The sequence below is a fragment of the Castor canadensis genome, chromosome 8 (genome assembly GCF_047511655.1).
Source record: "Castor canadensis chromosome 8, mCasCan1.hap1v2, whole genome shotgun sequence".
NCBI classification, from domain to species: domain Eukaryota; kingdom Metazoa; phylum Chordata; class Mammalia; order Rodentia; family Castoridae; genus Castor; species Castor canadensis.
The window spans coordinates 49,118,549-49,139,764 of record NC_133393.1 but is presented as its reverse complement, the minus strand read 5'-3'; the positions used below and the strand labels follow the sequence as shown (position 1 = coordinate 49,139,764).

The following is a 21,216-nucleotide window of genomic DNA, read 5'->3' as shown; positions in this document are numbered from 1 at the left end:
AAGTGTGGACCGTATTGGAAATGTAAGTTTATTGTTTGAAGGAATCACACTAGTATACTATCACAAGTACTCCATTAGTATGTATAATCTTTGTGTTTTTACGTATCCTTCAAAAATCAATCGAATTAAACAAAAACATTTTTTGAAAGGAAGAATTCAGGCTCATTCTGCTGGTAAAGGTCCAGTGGGTGCGACCTTGGTCTGCTGAGTCAGGATAAAACTACCCTTTTAGCTCCTGGAAACCTGTGACACCCTTTCCTCTCGACACTTAAGGTACGCACCCCCTGCCCCCCATCCCGAGTAGAACGGAGGATACCTGGGAATGAAAAGGAGCGCTAGCGCAGGCTTTGGGCTTTGTGGCCGCGGATTACCGACTGGCCCCTTGCGCTCTCAACTCCTCTTGTTCTCACGGGAAGCTTCACGTAGACAACACGCGGGTCCGAACCTTACCACTCGTATCGTCGCGTGCATCGTTCCGTACCGCGGACACGCGACACTATTCAGTGCTCCTGGAGTTGGAACCAAGGTGTCCAACGTGGGGGAAAAGTCATAGCATTTAAATGTCTCCCCTTGTATAATGAAGGGCAAATGCTCTGTTCATCCCCACGAGGTTTTTGAGGACCAGACCTGTGGGCAGGACACGCTTTTTGGCGGCGCATCCGCAGTACCTGACCGAGGTTCCCCGCCCCCTGGCGACATTCGCGGGCAACCAGCGTCCCCAGCCTTCCCGGTCCCCGGGTCACCTGTAATTGTAGGCGCTGAAATGCTTGCTCTCTCTCAGCATCGCCCGGTACAGATCTAACACTTGTGCGCGGCTGGAGGCTGCCATTTTGGAAGGGCGGGGGGAAATACCAAAAAAACCCCCACAAAAACAACAACAAAAAAATCCAAACCAAAACCAAATGGGTCCTCTTCCCGGAGGTCCCAAGTTTAACCCAACTCTAATTTCAACCTATGCAAAACCCACGCACTACACTAAACGCAGCGGCTCTGCCGCACTAATGGGCTGGGATGCGGCCCAGGTGTGCGCAGCGCGGGCTGCGGACGGCGCTCGGCGTCCCGCGGCGCTGGGGAGGCGGGCGCAGGCAGGGCTGCCGGCAGGCAGGACACGGGCAGCTAAGGGGGCGGTGCCCGCGACCCGTCGGGGAGGCGCCCGGGCTTACGTTGGAGGCGGGGGGCCACCGCCACCTCAGAACTGGGCCTGGGAACTGGAGAGTTGGGACCACCCCTGATCACAAACTATGCTCTTTAAGGATTAAAATCTGAGGGCCAAAGACCAGCAGTCCAGTCATCAACCACCTTCGCGAACCACCCGGGGGCGTGTCGGAGACAATGGTCTTTGGCGCCTGCCCTGAGGCCGCGTTGCTCCGGTTACCAAGCGCGCTCCGCTAGGACGCCCCGCCTCCTCCAGCTATGGTCGCCCTCGGCGTTGCCTGAGACGCCGTGAGCGATTGAAAGGATAAATTTATTTTGACTGAGCTCGCTCGGCGGGTCGGTTTTTTTAGTGTCCTTCTGGATGCGGATTGCAGAGTGACAGGTGCGGAGGTGTCCGACCAGTGGCTTCCTGGAGTTCCGTCTTTGTTCAGGGCAACTATCTCTGGGGCTTTCGGTGAAGGGCCAGCTTTCTCAAAATGGTAGCGCCCAGCTGTCTTGGGTCCCTGTAAAGCGAGAGCTTTGTCAGTGAGAGCGAGCCAGCTTGCCGCCCTTCGGAGTTTGAAAACCCCCGAGTCTGGGCTTCCCGGGCGAGCGGTGGTGAGTGTTGGCTGTGCTGCAGCGTGGGGGTCTGACGTAGGCGGTTGACGTAGGCGGTTTGCATTTGACTTTGAATTTCCCCATTTCTGGGATGTATCTTCAGGTTCTGGAGTTTTTACTTTAAAATCAAGAGTCCCCACAGTCCTGTAGGCTAAATAAGTGCGTAGAGGACGCGGGAAGCCCGAGGTGAAGACGTCGTCATTAATTGGAGGGAACTTCAGGGAGTTAGGGGCCCTTGTGGGATCATTTCAGACTCAGGAAGCTAAGCAAGTTTTCTCCCACAGTTTTTCTCGGAAAACTTAGATTTTCCAGCTCACCTAAAGTGGTGAATAAAGTTTCTCGTCTGGTCCTTGAGCGTGGGACTGGACTCCGGGAAGCTCTAGATAGTTCTGATTACTGTGTTTAGAAAGCGCTTTTAAAAAATACTGCTTTATATAATCGCCCGTGGGAAGAGCTGTAGTTTTCTGTCCCAAACAGCATTACCTTATGTTCTCATCAGTTCTGGTATTACCTGGTTTTGAACTGACATTTGCTCTGCACTGACGCAGCTTTGTATTTTCAGAAATTTTAAGGGCAGGAAAAACACGTCTCTGACTCTACCATACTGTAGTGTACTTGCTACCCGATGGGTTTACATCCAATTCATGATGCGGTAGTACTTAAAAATATCTTGAAGATAAAATGCTTTTATGAAGACCTTTTTAAGTCTCCTGTCTGATTTTTTTTTAAGGCTTTCGACATCTGTGGATCTCAAAATAGGTTTTTTGATTTTGCAGGGTTTAGAACTTGTGTCAGCCTTGTTGGTTGGATAGGTCATTGCCTCAGCTTTCCTGGAAATGCTTTTAATACTTGTTCTTTCTTTAGGATTTCTTAAAGGATCCAAGATTAAGGTACTTTTACATTACTGTAGAGCAGTATTCAGTGCTGCGTTCTTGTGAGCTAATACCTGGGTATATGTGTTACTGGAAACACCACATTAACACAAGTTACAGGTAGAGAAAGCTACCAGAGTGAGAAGTAAAACATGGAAAAAATTTAATTGGCTTAAAAATAGTAGAGATTACATTTTTATTGTATTTTGCTTTCATCTTGAAAGTGAAATTAAAATGATTACTATATAAATTGTTTATGCCTCATTATAAAGGAGTTTTTGTTGTAATCAAATGAAACTTTCTAAAGTAAATATGTATAAAATACATATAAAAATATGTATTTTTTTTTTTTAGAAAGATAAGCTCTGCTTTATTTCATTTTATTTATTTATTTTTTTAAATTGTTTTATTATTCATATGTGCATACAAGGCTTGGGTCATTTCTCCCTCCTGTCCCCACTCCCTCCTTCTCCCCCCACCCCCTCAATACCCAGTAGAAACTATTTTGCCATTATTTCTAATTTTGTGGAAGAGAGAGTATAAGCAAAAAAAGGAAGGAACAAGGGTTTTTGCTAGTTGAGATAAGGATAGCTATACAGGGAGTTGACTCACATTAATTTCCTGTGCCTGTCTGTTACCTTCTAAGTTAATTCGCTCTTTTTTTCTTTTATTATTCATATGTGCATACAAAGCTTGGGTCATTTCACCCCCCTGCCCCCACCCCCTCCCTTACCACCCACTCCGCCCCCTCCCTCTTCCCCCCACCCCCTCAATACCCAGCAAAAACTATTTTGCCCTTATTTCTAATTTTGTTGTAGAGACAGTATAAGCAATAATAGGAAGGAACAAGGGTTTTTGCTAGTTGAGATAAGGGTAGCTATACAGGGAGTTGACTCACATTAATTTCCTGTACGTGTGTGTTACCTTCTAGGTTAATTCTTTTTGATCTCACCTTTTCTCTAGTTCCTGGTCCCCTTTTCCTATTGGCCTCAGTTGCTTTTAAGGTATCTGCTTTAGTTTCTCTGCATTAAGGGCAACAAATGCTAGCTAATTTTTTAGGTGCCTTACCTATCCTCAACCCTCCCTTCTGTGCTCTCGCTTTCATCATGTGCTCAAAGTCCAATCTCCTTGTTGTGTTTGCCCTTGATCTAATGTCCACATATGAGAGAGAACATATGATTTTTGGTCTTTTGGGCCAGGCTAACCTCACTAAGAATGATGTTCTCCAATTCCATCCATTTACCAGCGAATGATAACATTTCATTCTTCTTCATGGCTGCATAAAATTCCATTGTGTATAATACCACATTTTCTTAATCCATTCATCAGTGGTGGGGCATCTTGGCTGTTTCCATAACTTGGCTATTGTGAATAGTGCCGCAATAAACATGGGTGTGCAGGTGCCTCTGGAGTAACCTGTGTCACAGTCTTTTGGGTATATCCCCAAGAGTGGTATTGCTGGATCAAATGGTAGATCAATGTCTAGCTTTTTAAGTAGCCTCCAAATTTTTTTCCAGAGTGGTTGTACTAGTCTACATACCCACCAGCAGTGTAAGAGGGTTCCTTCCCCCCCCCCCAATCCTCGCCAACACCTGTTGGTGGTGTTGCTAATGATGGCTATTCTAACAGGGGTGAGGTGGAATCTTAGTGTGGTTTAATTTGCATTTCCTTTATTGCTAGAGATGGTGAGCATTTTTTCATGTGTTTTTTGGCCATTTGAATTTCTTCTTTTGAGAAAGTTCTGTTTAGTTCACGTGCCCATTTCTTTATTGGTTCATTAGTTTTGGGAGAATTTAGTTTTTTAAGTTCCCTATATATTCTGGTTATCAGTCCTTTGTCTGATGTGTAGCTGGCAAGTATTTTCTCCCACTCTGTGGATGTTCTCTTCAGTTTAGAGACCATTTCTTTTGCTGAAAAGAAGCCTTTTAGTTTTATGAGGTCCCATTTACCTATGCTATCTCTTAGTTGCTGTGCTGCTGGGGTTTCGTTGAGAAAGTTCTTACCTATACCTACTAACTCCAGAGTATTTCCTACTCTTTCCTGTATCAACTTAAGAGTTTGGGGTCTGATATTAAGATCCTTGATCCATTTTGAGTTAATCTTGGTATAGGGTGATATACATGGATCCAGTTTCAGTTTTTTGCAGACTGCTAACCAGTTTTCCCAGCAGTTTTTGTTGAAGAGGCTGCTATTTCTCCATCGTATATTTTTAGCTCCTTTGTCAAAGACAAGTTGGTTATAGTTGTGTGGCTTCATATCTGGGTCCTCTATTCTGTTCCACTGGTCTTCATGTCTGTTTTTGTGCCACTACCATGCTGTTTTTATTGTTATTGCTTTGTAATATAGTATGAAGTCAGGTATCGTGATATCTCCAGCATTGTTCTTTTGACTGAGTATTGGTTGCCTTGGCTATTTGTGGCCTCTTATATTTCCATATAAATTTCATGGTAGATTTTTCGATCTCTTTAATGAATGTCATTGGAATTTTGATGGGAATTGCATTAAACATGTAGATTACTTTTGGGAGTATTGACATATTTACTATGTTGATTCTACCAATCCATGAGCATGGGAGATATCTCCACTTTCTATAGTCTTCCTCAATCTGTTTCTTCAGAAGTTTATAGTTTTCCTTATAGAGGTCATTTACATCTTTTGTTAGGTTTACACCTAGGTATTTGATTTTTTTTGAGGTTATTATAAATGGAATTGTTTTCATAAGTTCTTTTTCAGTTTGCTCATTGTTAGTGTATAGAAATGCTAATGATTTTTGTATGTTGATTTTATATCCTGCTACCTTGCTGTAGCTATTGATGATGTCTAGAAGCTTCTGAGTAGAGTTTTTTGGGTCTTTAAAGTGTAGGATCATGTCATCTGCAAATAGGGATATTTTGACAGTTTCTTTACCTATTTGTATTCCTTTTATTCCTTCTTCTTGCCTACCTGCTCTGGCTAGGAATTCCAGTACTATGTTGAATAGGAGTGGGGATAGTGGGCATCCTTGTCAGGTTCCTGATTTTAGAGGGAATGGTTTCAGTTTTTCTCCGTTAAGTATAATGCTGGCTGTAGGTTTGTCATATATAGCTTTTATAATGTTGAGGTACTTTCCTTCTATTCCTAGTTTTCTTAGCGCTTTTATCATGAAATGGAATCGATCTTATCAAAGGCTTTTTCTGCATCTATTGAGATGATCAAGTGGTTTTTGTCTTTGCTGCTGTTAATGTGGTTTATTACATTTATTGATTTTAGTATGTTGAAGCACCCCTGCATCCCTGGGATGAAGCCTACTTGGTCGTGGTGAATGATCTTTTTGATGTGTTGTTGAATTCGGTTTGCCATTATTTTGTTGAGGTTTTTTGCATCACTGTTCATTATGGAGATTGGTCTATAGTTCTCCTTTTTGGAGGTGTCTTTGCCTGGTTTTGGGATAAGTGTAATACTGGCTTCATAAAATGTGTTAGGCAGTTTTCCTTCCCTTCCTATTTCGTGGAAGAGTTTAAGGAAGGTTGGTATCAGTTCTTCTTTAAAGGTCTGATAGAATTCAGCAGAGAATCCATCAGGTCCTGGACTTTTCTTTTTGGGAAGACTCTTGATTGCTGCTTCAGTTTCATTTTGTGTTTTAGGTCTATTCAAGTGATTGATTTCCTCTGGTTCAGTTTTGGATGCTCATATGTATCTAGAAATCTGTCCATTTCTTTACGATTTTCAAATTTATTTGAATATAGGTTCTCGAAGTAGTCTCTGATGATTTCCTGGACTTCCATGGTGTTTGTTATTATCTCCCCTTTTGCATTTCTGATTCTACTAATTTGGGTTTTTTCTCTCCTCATTTTAGTCAGGTTTGCGTGGGGTCTGTCGATCTTGTTTATTTTTTGAAAGAACCAACTTTTTGTTTCATTAATTCTTTGTATGGTTTTTTTGGTTTCTATTTCGTTGATTTCAGGTCTTATGTTTATTATTTCTCTCCTTCTATTTGTTTTGGAATTTGCTTGTTCTTATTTTTCTAGGAGTTTGAGATGTATCAGTAGGTCATTGATTTGGGATCTTTCAGTCTTTTTAATATATGCACTCATGGCTATAAACTTTCCTCTCAGGACTCCCTTTGCCGTGTTCAATAGGTTCCGGTAGGTTGTGTTTTCATTTTCATTGAGTTCCAGGAACTTTTTAATTTCCTCTTTTATTTCATCGGTGATCCATTGTTCATTAAGTAATGAGTTATTTAGTTTCCAGTTGTTTGCATGTTTTTGGTCTTTACTTTTGTTGTTGAGTTCTAGTTTTGCTGCATTGTGATCAGATAGTATGCACGGTAAAATTTCTGTTTTCTTATATTTGCTGAGACTTGCTTTGTGCCCTAGCATATGATCTATTTTGGAGAAGGTTCCATGGGCTGCTGAGAAGAATGTATATTGTGTAGAGGTTGGATGAAATGTTCTGTAGACATCAAGTAGGTCCATTTGATCTATTGTATATTTTAGATCTTGGATTTCTTTATTGATTTTTTGTTTGGATGACGTATCTATTGATGATAATGGAGTGCTAAAGTCTCCCACAACCACTGTGTTGGCGTTTATATATGCTTTTAGGTCTTTCAGGGTATGTTTGATGAAATTGGGTGCATTGACATTGGGTGCATATAGGTTGATGATTATTATTTCCTTTTGGTCTATTTCCCCTTTTATTAGTATGGAATGTCCTTCTTTATCTCGTTTGATCAACGTAGGTTTGAAGTCTACTTTGTCAGAGATAAGTATTGCTACTCCTGCCTGTTTTCGGGAGACATTGGCTTGGTAAATCTTCTTCCAACCTTTCATCCTAAGTCTATGCTTATTTCTGTCGGTGAGATGGGTCTCCTGTAAGCAACAAATTGTTAGATTTTCCTTTTTAATCCATTTCATCAAACGGTGCCTTTTGATGGGGGAGTTAAGTCTGTTAACATTAAGTATTAGTACTGATAGGTATGTGGTAATTCCTGTCATTTAGTTGTGTTAGTTGTTTGAAGGTTTGATCGTGTGTACTAAGTTGAGGTTATGCTGTACTTTCTTGCTTTTTCTTTTCTTGTGGTTTGGTGCTGCTTGTCTTTTCATGGTTAAGTTGGGTTCACTTTCTGTGTGCAGAATCCCTTGCAGGATCTTTTGTAATGGTGGCTTTGTGGTCACATATTGTTTTAGTTTCTGCTTATCATGGAAGCCTTTTATTGTTCCATCTATTTTTAATGATAGTTTTGCTGGGTAGAGTATGCTGGGGTTGAAGTTATTTTCATTCAGTGCCCGGAAGATCTCACCCCACGCTGTTCTTGCTTTTATGTTTCTGATGAGAAGTTTGCTGTGATTTTGATGGGTTTCCCTTTGTGTGTTACTTGTTTTTTCTCTCTTACAGCCTTCGATATTCTTTCCCTAGCTTCTGAGCTTGTTGTTTTAATGATAATATGCCGTGAGGTAGTTCTATTTTTATCTGGTCTGTTTGGTGTCCTAGAGGCCTCTTGGATCTGTATAGGAATATCTTTCTCTAGATTTGGGAAATTTTCTGTTACTATTTTGTTGAATATATTACGCATTCCCTTTGCTTGTACCTCTTCTCCTTCTTCGATGCCCATGATTCTCAAGTTTGGTCTTTTGATGGAGTCGGTGAGTTCTTGCATTTTCTTTTCACAGGTCTTGAGTTGTTTAATTAATAGTTCTTCAGTTTTTCCTTTAATTACCATTTCATCTTCAAGTTCTGAGATTCTATCTTCTGTTTGTTCTATGTAAAGTTAAAATTGCTGGGTTAGTGTACTCATCTGTTAGTACAAAGAATGGTTGAGGTTAGGAAAGTGATAGCTTTCTAGAGTTATATAGTATTTGTATGAGGGCATGATTTGGACTGGGGTCTTGCTATGGAACCAACAGTCTAAACCAGTCTAGAGTTTAATCACAGTAACTGAGCATTCGTTAGTTTCAGGAGATCCTATAGCCAATTTATTAAGCTCTAATCCACTGTCTGGTTGATTGATTGGTTTATTTTATCTTTAATGTATCATGCATTAATAATAGGAAGGGATTTCATTTCTATAATTCCATATATGCAACAGAGTACCTTGAATAAGTCACCCCCCTCCATTATATTGCCATTCTTTCTCCCTCCTCTTTTAAACAGTGTTTGGTGAGTTCATTATGCTGTCTTCATATGTACATATGTAGCATACATTATTCTGATCCTTAGTATTCTTCTTTTTCCCCTCCCCTCTCCTAATGAAGTTTTCTATGCTTTGCTTGCCTTTTGCTTTAAATGTGTTTAAGTCACATTATTGGTTGGATTTCTCAGAATCTCCTTTGAATTTATAAGTTGTCTGATTCTCATGTCATTTTATTTTCCTTTGCTCACATAAACTAGTGTTTATTTGATTTAAGGAATTTCTGTTTTAATACCAGTTAATGCTAAGGTGAGTGTCCACAAAAATATTTTACGTGAAGTGATTTCTCAGTGTGTTGGATATTATTGCCTTGAACGTCTAATGAAAAAATCATATTCTAGAGCTAAATCTCCATTTTACACATCGTCATTGGAGAGATAACTTTTTTTTTAAACCAATAACCGTATTTGGAATTGTAAGTAGAATTGGTTTAGAAGTTGTGAATGAACCTTACCCATATGTCCTTGAGTATGCATTCTATTCCAGGCCTAGGTTTTTCTTAGGTAAAAGCTATTAATTAGGGGGTATGTATCTACTATCACTTAGTTCTTAAGATATAAATATTTTCTTAATCACTTATCCATAGTTATCAGCACCTATGTAAAATCAGGTATTACCTTGTGTTAAAATTAGGGTTGTCTTTCAGTACTTAATTTTTGTGAGGTAAAATTTCTCTTACCATAATAAGTGGTATGAAAGCCATTTACTATCCTTAAGCTTAAATATCAAAATGTGTAATAAAAATCTTGTTTGGAAGAAGTAATTTATTATGTACAAGTTACTCTCTTGCATGCATGGATCTAAATCTTTGTCACACAAGCTTTTGTTTCTTATTGATCAGTCCAGTAGAATACAAAAATGGAAGAGATAATAGACATGAACACACTGCAACCCTTTTCCAAACTCATTCCTTAACACGTATGGAGTATTGGTCATGTGCCATACCTTATATAAGATGACAAAGTAACAGTGATGAGAGAACTGTATGGGAGTAGATAAATAATTTGATACTTTATTTTTGATAGGTGCAGTGATATGCATAATATTACCATATGCCAGGGGACTACAGAAGAGGGATATTCACCTAGGACTGACCTAAGGGAAGACTTTCAATGGTAGAAGATAGTTTCACAATGAGTAGTAATGAATGTGGTAAGTTAGAGGTTGCAGATTGTATTTAAGGCATGGAATCAGGGAACACAATTTATTTAGACAACTCTTAAGTAATTTGTAGGTTTGGGAGGTGGAAAGGGCAGGGGCTATCAGAACACAAAAGTGGATATCCCTGAATTAGCTTTATTTTTGTGACGCTTCCTCCTGTGTGTGTGTGCTTTTTTAATAAACTGTTTCTTCCTGTGTGCAGTGGTTAAGACATAAAGGAAGTAGAATTTAACAGTTGACCTATTGAAATGGAGCTTAGTTACCCAAGTGTTGGTAGTTTTTTGTTTCAAACCATGATTTTGAATCCTAGATTTCAGGAGCACTGAAATTTTTTCTGTATATCTGTGCATTCAGCAGGTTGCAGAGCAGTCTGGTTCTTCCAAGTCTTTGTTCTTAAGGTAACTTGAGGGCTGTCAATCAAAAAGGAGATTACAGCTTGAATACATTTGCATGTAATTACCATGTGGGATAGGAAGTACAAGGTGCTGAGGAAGTACTGGTCAAGTGATGTGGGTACTCAGTGCAGGGACAGGTCGTAACTGTACCTGATGCCTGGACCCACCTCAGACAGCATGGCTTTAATATTCTGTGGCTGACTGGACACAAAAAGCAATGAATTAGGGGGCTTTAAGGAAGAGGTAGTATTTGTGTGGGGTTGGAAAGAATTTAGATTTGAGCTGACTCTTGAGAATAACTGGAGGATCTGAATGTGTGGGTGTGGTGCTAAGATGGCTCCCACAGGAGAAAAACTTATTTTTTACCTTGGAAAGGGTGGAAGAGAGGCTGTGAGTGAGGACTAGGGAGCATATAATCATGGCATAGAGAATACCTTGGTGGGAGTGGGGTGGGAAGGGTCTGTTCAGTGCTGGATGGTTCCCGAAGGAAGTAAGGGTATCTACTGGGAAGGTACTACATCAGCTCCCACATGTGCTAGGCAGGAGTTGAGGTGAGGCCTTATGTGACCTCAGTCATTCTTCCATGAGCTGACAGGAAGCTGAGAGGTTGGGTGACTTAGCCAGAGTTCCAGAGCTGAGAAGCCTCTGGGGTGGACATTGGCCTAAGATGTGAACTGTCTAGCCGTGTTGCTGTCCTGCTTCAAATATGGTCTTCACTGCCTGTTCATTAATTTTTCTTGGATAGCATGGGTAAATTTTAGTCATATTTGTTAATTTAGTTGGGTTGTCACTTATTTGTAAAGAAATATGTATAAGAAATAGGATACGTATTCAGAGACTTTCAAATGTTGATTTTTGTACTAGCCTTTTAGTCTTTTAGGATAAATTTGCACTTTTTTCCTATTAACATCTCGTTGAAAAGACTTTGTACTGTTTTTAGGTTGCCTATATTTGTGAAACATTTCCTCTTGGGATTTTCTGAGACTCACATTTCTGTAGAAGCTCTTTTTCAAATAGGTGGGAGAAAATATATTCTCCATCTTTGAGAAATTTTGAAAGCCATGATATGTTGCACTGAGATACTCTGCTTCATTGATTGGAGTCCCTTACTTGTGGGCAGCAATGATAAAATTGACAATTATTTGTGGAGGGAGTATCAAATGTCACTTGGTTCTAGAAGCTCTTATATTTACTTATTTTTTATTTTTATTTGTGTATTTCATAGGACTGGGGTTTGAACTCAGGGCTTCCTGCTTGCAAAGCAGGTGCTCTTCCATTTGAGGCACACCTCCAGTCCATTTTGCTTTGGTTATATTGGAGATAAGGTTTTAGGAAATATGTTCCTGGGCTGGCTACAAATCATGATCCTCCCCATCTCAGCCTCTCAAGTAAACAAACCAAAGCCTCCACCAGCCTGGGAATTCTGTCACCCTGTGACTTATAGTAATGTTCTGTTACAGAATACCTTCATCTTGTTCTTCTTAGTACATAATTATTGTGTTTCCTATCATCCATGTATTTTAGAATGGTGTGTTCATTAGACTACTGTAATGATAATTGATAACTTATTTATTTAGCATTTCTTTTTCAGGATCTTTGCCAGGTGTTTTACCAGCCTCATGCTTGCTAGGCAGGTGCTTTACTACATGAACCACTCTGCCAGTCCTATATTTTATTAATTTTTCTAAAGAAAAATTTGATGTTCTGGGTGACTTCTTTGAATGGGGAGTAATAGCTGCCTTGGTTCAGATCAGTTGGTTGCTTACAGATAGCACTTAGGGTTTGCACTGCTGATATTTTGTTTAAAACAACAGTGTCTTAAGGTATGCAGTTATGTAGTACTTAGTCCTGTGGGTGTTTGTGTGTGTGTGTGTGTGTGTGTGTGTGTATGTGCACGTGTGTGCGTGTGTTGCTAGGGATGGAAACCTGGCAGCTTCCATGCTAGACAAGACCTCTGATACTGAATTACATCCCCAGCATGTAGTTCTGTGATGTTAAGTGATTTTTCAGAAGGATAATATGTCTTCAAAATTATGCTAGAGACTTATCAACAGTATAGATAGCATGATGTCTTTCCAATTACAAAAGATACTTTTATATGATTTAATATCTTATAACTTTTTAATGTAAAAATTTATTTGTTGAGTACAATGGGAACAATTAAACTTGGCCAACCTGGAATCTGAATGTGTATTTGTGGGCTGGAATTTACTAATAATATTTCAGAGTAATAAGAGCCTGGTTTATATGAAATGGATTACAGTAATATTGGCAGACAGTAGAACAGAGTTAGCTTCAGTTAATGAGGATAAGTTTATTGTAAGAATTATCTTTATAACAGATCCTGGAATTCTGTAGTGCAGAAGAAAGTAAAATGGAGAAATTGTAAGAAGCTTAGCAGGCAGCATACTCTCTTCCATCCTTTTTGACATTTTTGAGATAAGGACATGGTGTTAACATTCTGCTACTGTAACAGAATATCTGAGATAATTTGTAAAGAGAAAGGGCTTATTTTAGCATATACTTTGGATATTTCAGTCTGTGACAGATTGGCTCTATGGTAGAGTATCATGGTGGGAACCCATTGTGGTATAGATCTGTTCACCTCATGACTGGGATGTGAAAAAGATCTGAGAAAGAAGAGACTGGGATCCTGCAGTCCTGGGTACACATCTAAAACCTCCCACTAGGTCCCACCTCTGAAGGTTCTACCACCTCTCAGTAGCACCAAGGTAGGGACCAAGCCTTTAGCACATGGGCCTTTGGAGATGCTCCATATCCAAACTCTGACAGATATGTCTCTGTTTCAAATCGTTGAAAGAAGTGCCTGTGCCTGATTGTTTATAACTTTAAACCTGTTAGAGATCTCATTCTCATGCTTGACTTCCGTGTGCTCTAAGATGGTGGATCTGATGGTAAAGTGGTGGAACTCTCCTTTGCAGAGCCCCTAAAGTCCCTACTTTTAAAAGCTTCCAAGTTAGCTATCCCAGATTGATGCATTTCACAACATGCATGGTGACCACTAGACCTATCCAAACTGCTTCTTTTTTTTTTTTTCATGGTGGTACTAAGCTTTGAACTCAGGGCCTTGTGCTTGCTAGGCAGATACTCCTCCATTTAAGCACACCCTACACTTTATGCTTTAGGTATTTTTTGCTCAGAGTCTCACCATTCATACTCAGGCTGGACTGGATTGACATTCTCCTGTTTATATTTTCCACCTAGCTGGGATGACAGGTACATACCACAATGCCAGCTTTTATTGATTTATATGGGGTCTCCTGACCTTTTTAGCCTGGGTTGGATAGAATTACAGGCATGAGCCATTGTGCTCATGCTTGCTAGGCAGGTGCTTTACTACATGAATCACTCTGCCAGCCCTATATTTTATTAATATAGGCTGATTTTTTGATGCCCCTCAGCTAAGAACCTTGCTTAGAAGATTCTGAGGGTGCCCAGTTGCACTGTTTGCTAAATGTCCTTTCTTATGCTCTTGAAAGCTATTTGAAAATAAAATGTTTATCATACTACTGGTCCTCAGTGTGTACTTTAGATGTATATGAATCAATGTCTCCACACTATAGATAGTAATTTCTATGCTACCTCCCCCCTCCAAAATTCTCCAGCACTTTTAGGATAAAGTCTAAACTCCCTGCACAGCATGTAAGCCCCTTCATATGGCCCCTGTCTACTTCTCAGCCCCATACTTTTCCTTATTCCTTTATTTTTCACTTGTGGTTTTCCACTTCTTCAGTATTTCTTTCCCCTCTCCTCTGAGGACCTTTGTCAGTGCTAATCTAGTTGTCTGCAGTGCACTTCCTTCTCTTCCTAATTATTTATCAGGTCTCAGTTTAAGAGAACTTACTTGAAGATATCTTCTTAACTTGAGCAACTCTCCCTCTTTTATGTTTCCTTTTTTTTTGAAGAAGGATCTGGCTATGTATGTAGCCCAGGCTGGTCTTGAACTTGCCATCTTCCTGCCTCAGTCTCCTCAGTGCTGGGATTACAGGCCTTTACCACCACAACTGGCTGTGAATTGCTTTTCAACTAAGACTGATTGAAATTGTAACAGGAAACCCCAGTGGCTTTATTGTCTCCTGTTCAGAATCCAGAAGGGAGTTAGAGTTGGTTGGCTTGAATGATGTTGCCAAAGACCTGGTTTTATTCTGTTCTCTATCTTGTCTTCTAGTGTCAACTATATCTTTAGGGTGAACTCCTTTTGATTGTGGAGGCTACCGATGATTCTCAAGATGTTTGCTTACTGAACCTTAGGGAAGGAAGAAGGCTGTTGAACTAGGAGTTCCCATTCACACCATTAGTCCTCATCAAATTGCATAGTCATCCATTTCTGAACTAATACCTGGCCAAGCAGGGAGGAGCTGATGATTATTTTATATTTGAGTTGTCTACCTAACTCTTAGAGGTTGGGGGTAGCTGCCGCTAAAGTGAATAGACTGTGAAAATTGGGGGATGGATGTGTATGCACACAATGAGATGGAGGTAGTTATGAAGAGAAAGGGGAATTATTTTTTGTAAAAAACAACAAAATTCGCTAGAGCAGTTTGTCCAGAGATATGCATTTCTTTGTGTGATTATTTGGTAAATGTTTTTCTCTGATAACGCCTTAGATTTCACAAGAACAGGGACTATGTCTGTTTCTGATTACCATTGTTTCCCCAATACTTTCCATCTAGCTTTGCATATGGTAGTAGATGATTAATGCACATCTCTGGTTGAATGAACCAATCAATCACATAAGCTTAAGTAACTCACCTGTGAAAATTATTGGATGACTTTAACAGATAGTGTTAATTGCCTACGCTTCAACCGTACTTCTTCCTGGCCATCAGAACCCTGGCTTTGTTTGAGTGGTCATGTGTATAGGTTCTGAAAATAAATGATCTTAGGCAGTTGTAGTGATTTAGTTGATACTTGGTTCCAATAGCCAGGGATAGCCATAAGATGGATTTGGCTAATGAGACTAAAAGGGAGTTGGTGGGAAGGTTTCTGGGAAAGGTTTTGCTTTTCATTAAAAGTTGGATATCCACCAAAGGGGGCTTGCTTTATGTCACCTTTTCTCTCATGCTTATGATACTTGTATGTTGAATGCTAGAAGCTTAGCAGCTGTCCTGCAGCCACAGTTAAAAGCATGAGGGAGAGAACAAATCTACAGGAGATTCGCCTAAATTCTTGGCTTTTCTGAGCTGCCTAATGAACCATGGAACTGCATGCCTATAGAGCTCTTGTTGACTTGGCAAGAAATGTCTTTCTGTTTTAAGCTGTGATTACTTGGACTTGCTATTCCTTGCAATTCAACATATCATGATATAGTCCCCAAAATAAAATAGAGCCTGCTTTGGTCTTGCCTAACATATTTATTTGGAATTTATTGTTATATAATTTGGTATTACCTTTGCTACTTAGGATGTTTTGGGATAATTATTATTTATTTTACAGAAATCTGTTACCCATACACCCAGACCAAGCTTTTTGTCACTAAGGAATAAGGATAAGTTATTGCTGTCAACCTTTAGAGACTCTCTAAAAATAACATTTTAGAGAAGCTTTGCAATGCAGAATACTCATGCTATGGAAAGCAGAAGTGTTTTCAAAGGGGACAGGACAAAGGGTTGATTTTTAAGATAAAATGGGGATTACATAAGTTATTTTGAAACAATAATCCCTTGCCAGGGGACTAATAAGGGTGTTCTAGGATCAGTAACAAGGGTGGCAACAGTCCATGGTTGATTAGTTATTGGACTGATGCCCTTGAAGAAATTTTCTTTGTGAAAGTTAGCTGTTTTGGCAGTTATCATGTGGTAGTTCTTGTTATCTAGCATATGTGCTTGAAATCCTTTCTTTCTAACCACTTTGCCTTAGTAATTTAATCTTATTTGTTGTTAGGGCTTGACACAGTAACACCATTTTGGTTTTGTCAGTTTTTACATCGGTTGAATGTTGATTTCTTTCACCAGAATGTCAGTTTCATGAGGTTAGGACTCCCTGTTTTGTTCATCTCTATAGGCAATAATACATAGGAAGTGCCCAGTAAATATTTGTTGAATGAGCAGATGAAGGAAAGTAAGACTGAAATTCTTAGATTTCTGTACCTTCCATCCTTCTTACCCATCTCCACTGTTACTTTTTAGGTAACAAGGGGTGTTTTACCATGGCATAGATTCTTTTGACATTTGTTCCTATTGCACTGCTCTCTGTGGGTCAGGGTTTAGGTTTTGATTTTATACTGGTAGGCTTTAATTTGCCTTATCTCACTCAAGTGAAAATATAAATGGGAGTAGCATTGTCACTTAGCATATTAACTGAGCAAGCATCATGTTAGTTTCTTTAGAAGAGCGATGCATATTTAAATATTTCTCTCTGATGATTTATTTGCCAAGAATTTTGTGTTATATTAAATGAGTGCATATATTAAAAAGACTGAAAGATCCCAAATCAATGACCTACTGATACATCTCAAACTCCTACAAAAACAAGAATAAGCAAATCCCAAAACAAGTAGAAGGAGAGAAATAATAAAAATAAGACCTGAAATCAATGAAATAAAAACGAAAAAAACCATACAAAAAATTAATTAAACAAAAACTTGGTTCTTTGAAAAAATAAACAAGATCGATAGACCCCTGGCAAACCTGACTAAAATGAGGAGAGAAAAAAAACCCAAATTAGTAGAATTAGGAATGCAAAAGGGGACATAACAACAAATACCATGGAAGTCCAGGAAATCATCAGAGACTACTTTGAGAACCTATATTCATATAATTTGAAAATCTAAAAGAAATGGACAGATTTCTAGATACATATGATCATCCAAAACTGAACCAAGAGGAAATTAATCACCTGAATAGACCTATAACACAAAATGAAATTGAAGCAGCAATCAAGAGTCTCCCCAAAAAGAAAAGTCCAGGACCTGATGGATTCTCTGCTGAATTCTACCAGACCTTTAAAGAAGAACTGATACCAACACTTCTTAAACTGTTCCATGAAATAGAAAGGGAAGGAAAACTGCCAAACACATTTTATGAAGCCAGTATTACACTTATCCCAAAACCAGGCAAAGACACCTCCAAAAAGGAGAACTATAGGCCAATCTCCTTAATGAACATTGATGCAAAAATCCTCAACAAAATAATGGCAAACCGAATTCAGCAACACATCAAAAAGATCATTCACTATGACCAAGTAGGCTTCATCCCAGGGATGCAGGTGTGGTTCAACATACGAAAATCAATAAACGTAATAAACCACATTAACAGAAGCAAAGACAAAAACCACTTGATCATCTCAATAGATGCAGAAAAAGCCTTTGATAAGATCCAACATCATTTCATGATAAAAGCTCTAAGAAAACTAGGAATAGAAGGAAAGTACCTCAACATTATAAAAGCTATATATGACAAGCCTACAGCCAGCATTATACTTAACGGAGAAAAACTGAAACCATTCCCTCTAAAATCAGGAACCTGACAAGGATGCCCACTATCTCCACTCCTATTCAACATAGTACTGGAATTCCTAGCCAGAGCAATTAGGCAAGAAGAAGGAAGAAAGGAATACAAATAGGTAAAGAAACTGTCAAAATATCCCTATTTGCAGACGACATGATCTTATACCTTAAATACCCAAAAAATTCTACTCAGAAGCTTCTAGACATCATCAATAGCTATAGCAAGGTAGAATATAAAATCAACATAGAAAAATCATTAGCATTTCTATACACTAACAATGAGCAAAAGGAAAAAGAATGTATGAAAACAATTCCATTTACAATAGCCTCAAAAAAAAATCAAATACCTAGGTGTAAACCTAACAAAAGATGTGAAAGACCTCTACAAGGAAAACTATACACTTCTGAAGAAAGAGATTGAGGAAGGCTATAGAAAGTAGAGATATCTCCCATGCTCATGGATTGGTAGAATCAACATAGTAAAAATGTCGATACTCCCAAAAGTAATCTACATGTTTAATGCAATTCCCATCAAAATTCCAATGACATTCATTAAAGAGATTGAAAAATCTGCTGTGAAATTTATATGGAAACACAAGAGTCCACGAATAGCCAAGGCAATACTCAGTCAAAAGAACAATGCAGGAAGTATCACGATACCTGACTTCAAACTATATTACAAAGCAATAATGATAAAAATAGCATGGTACTGGCACAAAAACAGACATGAAGACCAATGGAACAGAATAGAGGACCCAGATATGAAGCCACACAACTATAACCAACTTATCATTGACAAAGGAGCTAAAAATATACGATGGAGAAATAGCAGCCTCTTCAACAAAAACTGCTGGGAAAACTGGTTAGCAGTCTGCAAAAAACTGAAACTGGATCCATGTATATCACCCTATACAAATATTAACTCAAAATGGATCAAGGATCTTAATATCAGACCCCAAACTCTTAAGTTGATACAGGAAAGAGTAGGAAATACTCTGGATTTAGTAGGTATAGGTAAGAACTTTTTCAACGAAACCCCAGCCGCACAGCAACTAAGAGATAGCATAGATAAATGGGACCTCATAAAGCTAAAAATCTTCTGTTCATCAAAAGAAATGGTCTCTAAACTGAAGAGAACACCCACAGAGTGGGAGAAAATATTTGCCAGCTACACATCAGACAAAGGACTGATAACCAGAATATATAGGGAACTTAAAAAACTAAATTCTCCCAAAACTAATGAACCAATAAAGAAATGGGCAAGTGAACTAAACAGAACTTTCTCAAAAGAAGAAATTCAAATGGCCAGAAAACACATGAAAAAATGCTCACCATCTCTAGCAATAAAGGAAATGCAAATTAAAACCATGCTAAGATTCCACCTCACCCCTGTGAGAATAGCCATCATCAGCAACACCACCAACAACAGGTGTTGGCGAGGATGCGGGGAAAAAGGAACCCTCTTACACTGTTGGTGGGAATGTAGACTAGTACAACCACTCTGGAAAAAAATTTGGAGGCTACTTAAAAAGCTAGACATCGATCTACCATTTGATCCAGCAATACCACTCTTGGGGATATACCCAAAAGACTGTGACACAGGTTACTCCAGAGGCACCTGCACACCCATGTTTATTGTGGCACTATTCACAATAGCCAAGTTATGGAAACAGCCAAGATGCCCCACCACTTATGAATGGATTAAGAAAATGTGGTATCTATACACAATGGAATTCTATGCAGCCATGAAGAAGAATGAAATGTTATCATTTGCTGGTAAATGGATGGAATTGGAGAACATCATTCTTAGTGAGGTTAGCCTGGCCTAAAAGACCAAAAATCGTATGTTCTCTCTCATATGTGGACATTAGATCAAGGGAAAACACAACAATGGGATTGGACTTTGAGCACATGATAAAAGCGAGAGCACACAAGTGAGGGGTTAGGATAGGTAAGACACCTAAAAAACTAGCTAGCATTTGTTGCACTTAACGCAGAGAAACTAAAGCAGATACCTTGAAAGCAACTGAGGCCAATAGGAAAAGGGGACCAGGAACTAGAGAAAAGGTGAGATCAAAAAGAATTAACCTAGAAGGTAACAACCCCACACAGGAAATCAATGTGAGTCAACTCCCTGTATAGCTATCCTTATCTCAACCAGCAAAAACCCTTGTTCCTTCCTATTATTGCTTATATTCTCTCTACAACAAAAGTAGAAATAAGGGCAAAATAGTTTCTGCTGGGTATTGAGGGGGGGGAAGAGGGAGGGGACTGAGTGGGTGGTAAGGGGGGGGAAGAGGGAGGGGGCGGAGTGGGTTTTAAGGGAGGGGGTGGGAGCAGGGGGGAGAAATGAACCAAGCCTTGTATGCACATATGAATAATAAAAGAAAAATGAAAAAAAAACTAGCTTTATTGGCACTATTTTAACAATTTCAAGTGAAGAGCCTCTGGTAGTGAATAAAGTTTTTGTTTTATATTTTTGGATAATGCTGGAGGGATGGAAATGATAATTTTAGCAGATTATTGTGCTTGGTTACTAAGCACATTATTTAGAATTCATTTGGAATCCATATTTTCTTTCTAAAATAGTAGCCTCAGGAAGGGTTATATGAATTATTGACACAAGTTATTGATTTAATTGGAGATACTTTTAAATAAATATTTTAATTTCATCCTGCTGTAATCTTAGGTTTTGATATTTGGTTTTACTGTATCTAGGGAGATTTATTTTGCATTTATGAAATGATTGTCAACACTGTATCTGTGAAAGTAAGAGAGAAAACTGGACTAGAATTTTGTTGATTTGGTTGCATTTCACAGCTATATCAGATTTTCCGTATCATTTTAGGAAAATCGGATTCATTTCCTAAATCTTGAGATTGGTGAGAATGAGTGCCATTAAATAATTATGCTGGGACAACAGGCATAAACATGAACTATCTTTGGGGACACTGAGACATTTGGCCGTGGAGTTTGATACACCAATGTATAATGACTGTTAATCTATATGCCCTTGTGTTTTAGGGCTGTAATCAGGGAGACTTGTCCTAGATTGTTTTGTTTGCAAGGAGGTAATAATTTCAAGAAACAACAATTGGAACCTAATAATTGACCTCAGTTCCCTTTTTATTCCCCATAGAATGGCTGCATCCTTGCCACTCTCTGCCTAGAGGTGTAGTTCTTTGATTGTATGGATTGTTCTGGATCTCCAAACTGCTGCAGCTTCATGGGTAATAGGAAAGTCAGGGTGAGGGGTGTATTTAAAGGGTGTTCATTGCTTTAGGGTTGAATTCACTTTGTGCATGACTAGTTGGCTGCACCGAGTTGAAGGAAGGGAAGTGTTCTATTTCTTTTTTCATTTTACCTAGTTCAGAAGTTGTGGCTACATAGTTATGTCTA

General features: G+C 39.1%; 2 protein-coding genes across 15 annotated transcripts in view; one reads left to right on the top strand and one right to left on the bottom strand.

The window, feature by feature from the left end:
• Lyrm4 (LYR motif containing 4) overlaps positions 1-1,337 on the bottom strand; it is a 153,601-nt gene extending 152,264 nt beyond the window's left edge. Inside the window, exon 1 of one of the 3 annotated variants that reach the window (XM_020151421.2) lies at positions 744-1,337. In XM_020151421.2, the coding sequence (XP_020007010.1) occupies positions 744-829 (86 nt within the window). In that variant the 5' untranslated portion in view covers positions 830-1,337. The remainder of the gene's footprint in view (positions 1-743) is intronic. The other 2 variants (XM_020151424.2, XM_074082975.1) reach the window with 2 other exon arrangements.
• Positions 1,338-1,459: 122 nt separating this feature from the next.
• Fars2 (phenylalanyl-tRNA synthetase 2, mitochondrial) overlaps positions 1,460-21,216 on the top strand; it is a 509,857-nt gene continuing 490,100 nt past the window's right edge. For 6 of the 12 annotated variants that reach the window (XR_012450765.1, XR_012450764.1, XM_074082970.1 and 3 more), the window contains exon 1: positions 1,597-1,752. The gene's annotated coding sequence lies outside the window, so the exon portion shown is untranslated. Of the gene's footprint in view, positions 1,753-21,216 lie in introns of all 12 variants that reach the window. The other 6 variants (XM_074082963.1, XM_074082962.1, XM_074082961.1 and 3 more) reach the window with 5 other exon arrangements.